This window comes from Cyprinodon variegatus, unplaced genomic scaffold, assembly GCF_000732505.1.
Source record: "Cyprinodon variegatus isolate N-32 unplaced genomic scaffold, C_variegatus-1.0 Scaffold74, whole genome shotgun sequence".
Lineage (NCBI taxonomy): Eukaryota > Metazoa > Chordata > Actinopteri > Cyprinodontiformes > Cyprinodontidae > Cyprinodon > Cyprinodon variegatus.
Genome location: NW_015150527.1, coordinates 1,672,522 through 1,682,810, shown reverse-complemented (window position 1 = coordinate 1,682,810; position 10,289 = coordinate 1,672,522). Strand labels below are relative to the sequence as shown.

Below are 10,289 nucleotides of genomic sequence, written 5' to 3'. Positions count from 1 at the left end.
TGACACAATTGTGTAAAATATTTTTTTTCTTGTTTCCCCTTTTCATTTTTGTAAAATCATAAAAAATATTTTACTCTCAATAAATCACCAAGCTGCAAATACACCCTGTCTAAAGTCCCTCTGACTGACTGCGGATTTTTTTTTTTTTTTATAGTATTTACCCACGTAGGTGATCATGGGACCGTATGAAAAGATTGAGAATATTCTATTGGTCCAAATCCGAGGCAGTTGCTCACTGATTGGCCACTGGTGCTGTCAATCAGCAATCCTGCTTTTTAATTGGCTGTTTCCCCTCTTTCCGCTTTAATAGCTTCAGATTTGTCTTCCCTTTTGCCCTTCCTCCAGCCGATAGCTCTCTGTAGATCCCAGCACCTGCTTGTTGTCCCTGTCGTTTATCCTCTCGTAGGCCTTCCAGACATGGATGATTTTGACATGCTGAACGCACCCGCCGCTGGGAACGGAGTCGGTTCGGAGGAGGACCCGGCCGCCGCTTTCCTGGCCCAGCAGGAGAGCGAAATCGCCGGGATCGAGAATGACGAGGGCTTCAGCATCCTGGACGGCGGAGAGGTTCCTTCGTCGCTTAGAGACTCTAACGGTTTGTAACCCCTGTGCTCACAAACCTCAAAGCCTATTCGGGGTTAATGTAATCCCCACAGTTACCGTAAATACACGGCGGTGACGATATAAGGCGCTAAATAATAAATGCTCGCGGTAGTATAAACGGTAATTTGACACGAGATTTGGTGAGCTTGGTCTTAGCTAATGCTAATTGATGTGTCGTTTGCTGTCGGCTTTATTTAACATAAAACATCGGAGACAGTGGGTTCCCTTTTCACTTATGTGCTTATTGAAACACTCAGGGTAATTTTAAACCGTAGTTTAGCCTAATGAGTACATTGTTGACCGTTGTTTCTTGAGGGTAACGGTTTCTGATAACATTAGCAGTAGCTTCACCGCTCGTGCCCATTGACTCTAACATTATTGGTTTCCGCCTGAGAAAATTAACGGAGTAACCTTTGATCAGTGTTGTAATTTTACATGTTGGAATTGCTGACACGTCATATATGACCATGTGAAGCTCCTCAAAGTGTAACAGCATTACACTAATGACTGTACATTTCATAATAGTTTGTGCTTTGATGATATGCTCCTTAATGTTTATGCTGTATTTCTAACTTTCTCTCATTTCTTTCTTTACAGATGGCGCCATTAATGGAGAGTTTCATGGGGTAATGTTTTATTTCCATTTACTATTCTTTTTTTTTTTCCTGTTTGTATTTTTAGCTACTTTTATTATGCTGTTTCTATTCCATCTTAGCATTTTCTTTAGGTAAATGTTTTAAGAATTACAGGGATTCTTTGAATCATTAGGTTCCAATTTAGATAGAAAGAAAAAGAAGATCCTCAATGTAAGGTGACAGGCTTGGTTGACAGGAAAAAGTTTTAAACTGCTCATTTCTATCTCAGTAACTCTGATATAAACGGGTAAGAATTGGAAATTGTGAAGGGAAGTATATCTGGATATACTACAGTAGTGATGCGATTTTCACATTTTCAGTCTTATGCAATTCTGCAAAGAAATTGCTGCTTAGGTCTGAGAGGTCTCAGTGATATGCTTCACCAGTAGCATGTTTATTGCAAAAGATATTAGAGATTATTGTCCTAATGTAGAAAATACTGCCTTTTTGCACCTCTGCAGCCTGACTCCAGTCTACCACTTGGTACGGGTTCTTGTAGCTGATGACTCCAGCTTCCTTTTCCTGTGCTGTCATTGCAACATTTCAGCCTTTTGCACTGTCAGGACTTCTGGCACTGAGAGAAGCCCACTTTTAGGAATGGATGCATTGCCTGTATATCAGAGAGAAAAGAAGAAAGTGTTTTTAAACATGTTTTTACCTCATCAAGAGAGAAACTTTTTGATTCAGTTCTACCAAAACTTCTTGAAGTTAGTTGCCTTTTTGTGTTTTTGAATTATTATCTGTTGGTTCTGCAGGAAAGCAACGGGCCATCGGATGCCTACGCAGCAATTTCCAACGCTGATCGGCTGCAGGCTGAACCCGAAAGTCTGCGCAAGTGGAGGGAGGAACAAAGAGAGAGGCTGGAGGTGCTAGGTGAGTATGACTGTTATGCTTTGGTTTTTAAGGAGCTATTAAACGGTTCTTGCAGTATGTGAATAGATCTCAGCGAGAGATTCATTACTATTTAGGTTGAATGTTTTTAAGTTTTCCTTCCTTGTATCTTTCCTTCTGTGTCCCTTCTAGTTTTTTCCTCTTCTGTAATCCTTCCATCCTTTCGATGTCCCTTCTTCATCTTAATTTTCTTGTGTCGCTTCTAGTCATTCATATTTTTTTTTTTACATTGCTATCCTTGCTTTTTTTTCTACTTTCATCTTTACTTCTGCCATTCATGTCTTTTCCTGTTGAACTTTGGTGTTTATGTTTCAATTAACTGAAACAGCCAGAGGACTATAGAAGAGTTTAAAATTGATATGAGAAATATATAAAAACCCTTCATGTTTCTGAATGACATTAGTTCTTAACATGGCAGAGTGCCCCATTGTGCTTAATTAAGCATTGATTTCAGATTTTCTTAAGGGTGCCCAGTAGGGTTCCTGCCAATATCTCTTTGCATAGAAAACAAATCAAACAGGAAACTGATTATGTGCAGATATGTAGGACAGATCTTCAAATGGAGGTTGACCAATTATAGAGACTATTTTCACATCACTCTAACCAATCCTTGATATGTTCCACAAAATACACTAATGCATCAGCCAAGGCACACATGCGTTGAGAGATACCAATATAAGAAGAAAACAAGACAAAACAAAGCTCTAAATGACCCAAATATATCAGCTGGCCCAGAGCTATATAGAAAAGAGAGTTCAAAGAGCAGTGGCGGCATATGGAGCTTAAATAGTTTGGAGAGGTTAGCTGCTCGTGCTAGCATTGCGTTAAGGGCGGATTATACTTCTGCAACCGCACCCATCAAATGTCGCTTGGGTCTGGTCGCGAACCAGTTTTGCTGGTAGGCTTCTGCAACGTCGGTCTGGAATTTCTAGGGACACACAGCAGTTTCCCAATAAAAAGCAAGGGGGAGCCTATTTGAGAACTTGCGAGAAGTTCTTCGGCGGCGGTCGGAGTGTTTATTTTCCAAAACAACTTGTCTGACGCATCGTACAAGTGGTTGTACTTCCGAACCTCCTCGATCAACCCTTGGTCGTGGTTATCCATGCTGTTATTACTCCTCGTTTTTTTTAAAATGGCGCGCCCCGACACCGATCCAGGCAGATGTATCCTGATATACTTTTCTTGGGGTGATCTGTTATTAATATCCAATTGGGACATACTACAAAATTTGTACTGCAACATTGTTCCAGTAAAAAAAGTCAACCTCAGAATGAAACATAAAAAAAAAAGTCCACTCTACTCTTCAAAGTGAATTACTGAAGAAAAATAATTATTTCCTTCACTGTTAATCACTATGCATGTGTGAAAACTAATAATCTTCCACAGTTAGTTTTTTTTTGTGTTTTTTTTTTTCCTGTTGCACCTAAAGCCCATGTTCTTAAATTGCTTTGTCTTATTTGTTGCTTCCTCCTCTGTTTAACTACTGTTTCCTTTTCTTCCCAACCTGCAGATGCTAATTCTCGCAAGCAGGAGTCTGAGTGGAAGGACAAGGCCAAGTTGGAGCTGGAGGAGTGGCATGCGAGGCAGAATGAGCAGCTGGAGAAAACTAAAACCAATAACAGGTAGTGGCTTTGTGGCAGGATAAGAACGGCACCCAAATACTGGCGTAACAAAACAGTCACACGTTATTTACCTGGACTAAAATGTATGCAAGTAGCATGTAGAAAGTTTCTGACCCTAAATATAAATCAGTATATTTATCTGTGATCCCAGCAGATAAACTCTAGTGTCTGGATTTTTTTTTATAAACACAATACAATTTATTTATAAATTTACAAAGTATTTTTTTAAATAGATTTCCTTTTTATATAAAAAATGCTTCCAATTTAAAGAAACGCAAATTCAATGTAATGTTAGGTTTCAAAGTATAGAAAAACATAAAACTGTGTGTTGATTTTAGTGAAATATAAATAAAAACTTTCAAAAGTAATAACAAAAAAAAATGTTTTAAATTAATATTTCTAACACTGTTATTTTGTTATGGAAATTCAATGCCAGGATTCCTTGAACAAAAGCAAAACGTCTTTAAAACTTTAGTTAATATACTGATATTTTAAAATGGGATTCTAAAGAATTTGTGAATTATGAAGAGTTAGTTTGTAAGGTCAAAACAGCCACTTGTGGCTGCTTAGTTTTAGACCTTTAAAACATCGAATAAAAGGCACAGTTCTTTTTTTACTTATGCTATTCATGGTAAATGATAAAACAATGTTTACCACTTTATGTCCTTGAGACAACACACAGTGGCCACCATTCCTCCCTCCCTCTTTGGGAACCGGTGAATTCCTAATTTGTTTACGGTAACAAACCTGATCCTTTGACTTTTTATCTTAATTATAACCTGTAATGCCTGTGTTTCTATCCCCTCTTCCCCGTTACTGCCTTTTTCTCTCCTCTCCTGCCTTCTTGCTGCTCTGTTGGGCGGATGTTTGTCCAGAGTGCTGGACGAAGACTTCTACAAGCAGCCCTTCTCTGACCTCATTGGTTATGTGTATGTTGCTCTAACTAACATTCTCCTCCTTAATGTTTTTAATTTTTCTCATATTCTTTGTTTACTTCATCCAACTGCATACATACAAATCTCATAAGATTTAGAAATTAGCTAGCTGTTTGTATTGTCATGTTGTTTTTGTTATTTTCCATTTCCCATCATTTTAACAGTCTAGATTTATACTTTCAAATGACCAATTCTGTTCATGATTTTTAGCCCCCATTCCTCTGCATGTCATCTGTGAGTGGATGCCTTTCACGGTGTTGATCTAGAGCTGTTAATGTTGGATTTTTATCAAACAGGCAAAACCAATTACCCGCATGTTGTTACACCGGAGGTAGACCTATTTATCTAAAATTGACTCTTATTAGGGGGCTCTATGATTGACAACAGTTCTTTATTTTCACACTGAAATAATTAAATTCAACTATTTGAGTGCAGCAAGCTATTGATGTTTACATCCCTACTTATTTTTAGAAGATGGGTAAAAAGGAAGCCTTTTTTATGCTTTTCACTTGGCTTTCTTCTCTTTAAAAGAATGTGCTATCCTCTCAACTTTTTTTGTTTTGTTTATTACCAGTGCTGAAAAGAACTGGTTAAGATTTAATATGGAATAATTATGCAGCATTTTGCGAGATACCTCACATTGTTTATAGAATTGAAAATATGACCTGAAGTCGGGATAATCAATTGGCAAATAAAAAGAAAGAAAAGCTGCAGTTTTCTTGTTTCTTTACCTTCAATATTGGCCTCAGGTTTCGGTCTACTCCAGCATTAAAACATGCTTTACAAGTCACCATTGACATCTATGCAAATCACCTTTTCTATCCACATTCATCTCTCATATCTGTGCTGGTTCACCTATAGCTGTATCAGGATAAAGGCAACATTTCCAACATCGATTTGCTTGTTTTTCTTTTATTCTCAAGTGTTTTCTATTTCTTTTCTTTTTTCATAAAAGGTTCCAATGTGCTTAGGTGTAGGGTGCTTCAACAGTTGCTTGAAGTAGTTGTGCGTTTAGTGTTTACATGAAGTAACATATATTTCTTGAAGATTGGGCTGCAACTAAGGTTTATATTGTAAATCAAATAATCTGGATTTTTTTTTAAATTAATTAATTATCAGATAGCCTATGAATCTTTAAAGACGACTTTTTAGTAAATTAAACCAGGTAAAACTCTCACGTTTCCACTTGAGGAGTTCATATTTTACAAATCTTAAATGCAAAATGTTTATATAATTTTTTTTTTACCTTTTTGGCATAATTACTGCTCTAAGTGGGTCACTCTGTCAGCTAAAGGCATGTTTTGGCGTCTCTACATGGGTAATCTGATTGTTTCAGCTCTATTTTAAGATAATCGCTACTTTTTATACCTTTTAGATGTTGTTATTAATTTATTTACATTATCTTAATGGTCTTGGTTAATTATAAGGTAGCTTTAAAATGTTCTAAATCTAATAATTGTGATCCTGAAAGTGGTTTTACTTCTGATATAAGTTCCAACAAAGATTCCCCATAGCATTTTTTCTATGCTTTTTGCTTTTCTGTATTTTATTGTCACTATTATGCTAAATGCACAACTGCTTCAAATACAACAGCTTGCATGCTTATTATTAGACCTATTTAGTGCTTTGTAGCTACTGACATGCTAATAGACGAATTTCATAGCAGATAATTGAGCTTAAAATGGAATGTTTGAAGGTCTTCTTTAGAGATTTACCAAGAAACTTTTTAGCCCATGTGTTCATCTGCCTAGATTAGACTGACTGGGGGCATGGTTCATATTATTTTTTAGAGCTTTCCTCGCAGATATGGGCATTAAGGCAGTAAACATATTTAAAACAGTTTCCATGACTATTAGACTCAATAAATTTCAGTGTATTGGACTGATTTTAGTGTAGTTTTGAGAACTTTTAGCGTAGCAGTCGTTGTGCTTCAATGCATTGGTCAGAACCCTGGGGAGGGAGCCCAGATGTCAGTAAAATGACAGATAGGCTCATATCCACCTAAATTTTCAAGTTGCCAGGCCAGAACTTTGGTTAGTTAGGGAAACTATTAAAGTAATCTCTTGGTTTTTCCATTTAAACTGCTGTTATAATATATACCAGATTTTTAAATGCTGTAAAAGTAAAAGAGGATAAACTTTGTTGACTACAAATGTACATTACAATGAAATACTACTTCTGCATTGACCCTCTCTCTAAAGGGCCTGATTAGTCTTCTGCGACCGCACACATCAAATGTCGCTTGCATCTTGTCGCAAACCAGTTTTGCTGGTATATTTCTGCACCGTCGGTCTGGAATTTCTAGGGACGCACAGCAGTTTCCCGCCAAAGCGCAAGAGGGAGCCTATTCAAGAATTCTCGAGAACTTCGGCAGATGGTCACAAGAACTTCGGCGGCACCAGCAGGAATGTTTATTTTCCAGAAAAAACAATGGCGCGTCTGCAAGATATCATGGTCACGGAGATGGATCTAGAGTTGCTAGACAACGAAGAGGAACAGGTTCTGTTAATGGAGTTGGCAGAAAGACCGATTAACCTTTCGTCGTAGTTGTCCATTTTCCCTTGGTTTTTAAAAATGGCACGCCACGGCACCGAATCGATGACGACCACACAGATAGCCGGAAAGGCATACTAGGAACCAATCACAGCTGCTTTTTTCTGTGCACTTACACTTGAGGTTGCGCGAGTTTGTGACCGTCCGACGCGTAGTCGGGACTTGGTTGTGAACAGAGACAGATTTGACGGTTGCAGAGGCTATGCGTCAGAAGCATAAATTGCCTTAAGGCTGCTGTGGGCAGGGCTCAGGGAACAATTTGGGGCTAAAGCTTCTTCTCAGGGACCCAGAGTGACTGGCTGTGGGGTTTGAATTTGAGTACTTGCAGCCATTTGACTGCTAGACCACCACTCCAAAAAGTTAACAGCTAACATGCAAGTCAACAATATAAGTGTCTCTAGAACTGGTTTAAGGTGTGACTGCATTATCATATTATCTGCTATGAAACAGGTTTATAAGCCCTGCTAGTTATCCAGTGCTTGACATGTGCAGCCTTTGGTTCACTAATTTCTATTGAAACTTTCTCCGGTTTAAGGAGGAATCGTAGAACTCACACATTTCCAGAAAGAAGATATGATCTTTGAAATTCCTTATTTGTTAACTAATATTTTAGGTGAGATCTTTCAGCACCTTTATTTTTTTTTTTTGGTGGGGGGTTATTGAACCTAAAGCTGCACAGAAATGTTTGTCATGGAAAAATGAAAGACTATAGCATGTTTGCCTCGACATCTGCAATGAGCTCATTTCTGTTGTCTTTTATTTCACTCCTCCTCCCTCTCTTCTCTCTATTTTGAATTCTGATTGGTGAAACTGTTTCTCCCTGTTTTCTTTTCCTCTGCACCTTAAAGCACACACATTAACCATCCTTGCTACCGTCTAGACCAGTTAAGTAAACAAATGAAACCCCAGAACCTTTACGTATTTGATATTTTTGAGAAGGGGACAGACTCCGTTTCGTGACTGTATTTTCATGTTGTACAGTTTAGTTGCTCCGTCGTTAAGCTCCCCTAATTGATGTAATGTCCCTTTTGTAATGTTTGTCCTTTTATTCCTTTGTGTTGTGTAGATGGATGTCATGGTAAATGTCGGTTAGTTTCCCATCCCCTGCTTTAGTTTTTTTTTCTCTTTTTTTGTTGTTGGTATTGTGATGTGGAATTTTGTTATTGGTAACTGTGGAACTTTTCAAACTGCTGGTAGTTTGTGTTGGTGGGTTTTAAGAATGTTTTCATTGTTTAGCTGTAGGTTGTATTGGTTATTAAAAGGTTTTGATGACATTTAGATTTTTGTTCTCTTCTTTTGGTTGTTTTTATTTTACTCCTTTCAGTCTTTGGTTTCAGTCTTTTGTTGTTTTTTTTTTTAATCCCCCACAATCAAAGGAAACCCATTTGTTACCACACCTGCTCTTCTGCCACAGCACAGTGCATGGCTACAGTGCAGTAGCTCGGTTGAAAAAGAACAGATATTTATGTTAACATTGTGTATTCAATGAAAAAGGTCTATACAGCAGAGCTTTTAACCTCTGTTAGATCTTCAAACACATCTTTTATTTCATGAATAATCATGTTTAACCAAAATCCTTTTGTATTTCATTGTTTTTCTTTAATCTTTTCTTTCTAAAATCAATGGGGCTAATGTAGCTGCTCTGCTGGTGTGGCTTGTTTGAAAAGTTGGGTAATTTTCTGTTTGAAAATGTTGCTGCAGGTAATGAAGCTCTGGGTGTGGCTGCGGTTGATGTATAGGAGGCGACTTATATTCCTTGAGGGTGACCCTGCAGAGCTAATATTTCAACCCAGCCAACAGCTTTTGAATCACATGTAGAGTTCATATTAAAGTGTCTCTTTGAAAGCTTAATGAAGGGTGATGTAACGATGTGATACAACTGATGTTGGCTCTCTGCATAGGTAATTCTCATTGTGTTTACTTCATTCTATGAATTTCTACTGACTGATCTGTTTTTCCTCTGCCAGGGCGGCTGAGGAAGCCATGATTTCAGATCTGGACGAGAACAACCCTGGCACAGAGTGGGAGCGGGTGGCTCGGCTCTGCGACTTCAACCCCAAGTCTAGCAAGCAGGCCAAAGATGTGTCCCGCATGCGCTCCGTCCTCATCTCCTTAAAGCAGTCCCCGCTGGTCCGTTAGAGACCAGTGAGCTCTTGTGAAGTCATTCCATGTCACTTTTTTTTTCACCTTTTCCTCCCCTTGAATTCTTTTTTCCACCTCGCACACCAACAAAGAATCTGCTGAATCCACATCAGCCCAGTTTTTCTCCTTCCTGCAGACCAGTAGAGATTATCCTTTCTCCTGCCTGATAGATTATTTTCTCTTAAAACCTCAGACTAGTCAGGACCTCCTGTATTGTGGCGCATGTAAAAGTCTTGTTATATGTGACCAAATTGTTTGGTCTGTGATCCTTCGATAAACTGTAAGGGTGGTGAGTTGGGACACTAAAAGGGAAAGATTGATGTTTGTGTGTTCAGGCTTACAGCTACACTACCCCCTCCACCTCCTCCAAACAGTATCACAATGCTGTTGTATTACCTTAACATTTCAGTCCAGTGAATCCTGCTGTTTCATTCAACATTTCCTTCAACATATCACTTTATATTCTCCTCTAACCTAATTATCAGCGTGCATTTTCTATTTTCTTTTGATGGACCAAACAAAACTCCAAATCCAGTGTGTACTTTAATCTGTGTGTTTAGTGCCCTGTTATTGCATATTGTGTTCTAATTTCCATTCTATGCATTTTTTTTCCGGGGAAGGTCCCCCCAGTTAGCCCTCCCCCTGTCCAGTCAGAACTAAGCAACGTCCAAATCATTACAAAATATATGCGACCTGTGTGTATGTGTATTGCAACCCAAACAGTGTGTTTATGTACTTTACAAGTGTACCTATGTACATATACAGAAGGCGATATAAACAGTATATTAAAAAAAAAATGAATGTTTCTGAAATTAGACAGTTGTGGTTTTGAATACCAGATACTATCCTGTTATTCCTTGACCATGTATATTCATTGTCCATTTGATTTCAATATCAGTAAAAAACAA

The 10,289-nt window shown here is 38.2% G+C and overlaps 1 protein-coding gene across 3 annotated transcripts; it reads left to right on the top strand.

Moving 5' to 3' along the window:
• The first annotated feature begins 315 nt into the window (after positions 1-315).
• clta (clathrin, light chain A) lies at positions 316-10,289 on the top strand. Of its 3 annotated transcripts, XM_015372650.1 has the most exons (7): positions 316-595; positions 1,201-1,229; positions 1,994-2,111; positions 3,640-3,751; positions 4,627-4,680; positions 8,088-8,123; positions 9,207-10,289. In XM_015372650.1, exons 1-7 carry the CDS (start codon positions 418-420, stop codon positions 9,376-9,378), a joined length of 699 nt encoding a protein of 232 aa, XP_015228136.1. In that variant the 5' UTR covers positions 316-417; the 3' UTR covers positions 9,379-10,289. The 3 variants fall into 3 exon arrangements, with proteins under 3 accessions (XP_015228136.1, XP_015228137.1, XP_015228138.1); XM_015372651.1 differs by lacking the exon at positions 8,088-8,123; XM_015372652.1 differs by lacking the exons at positions 4,627-4,680; positions 8,088-8,123 and having other exon boundaries at positions 321-595.

What these genes read in the sequence shown, in the direction of transcription:
- clta (XM_015372650.1), top strand. Translation starts at nt 418, where the DNA reads ATGGATGATTTTGACATGCTGAACGCACCCGCCGCTGGGAACGGAGTC. An exon ending in TCTGACCTCATTGGTTATGT is followed by an intron (nt 4,681 to 8,087) that starts GTATGTTGCTCT and finishes TGCACCTTAAAG; the next exon opens with CACACACATTAACCATCCTT. An exon ending in CCTTGCTACCGTCTAGACCA is followed by an intron (nt 8,124 to 9,206) that starts GTTAAGTAAACA and finishes TTCCTCTGCCAG; the next exon opens with GGCGGCTGAGGAAGCCATGA.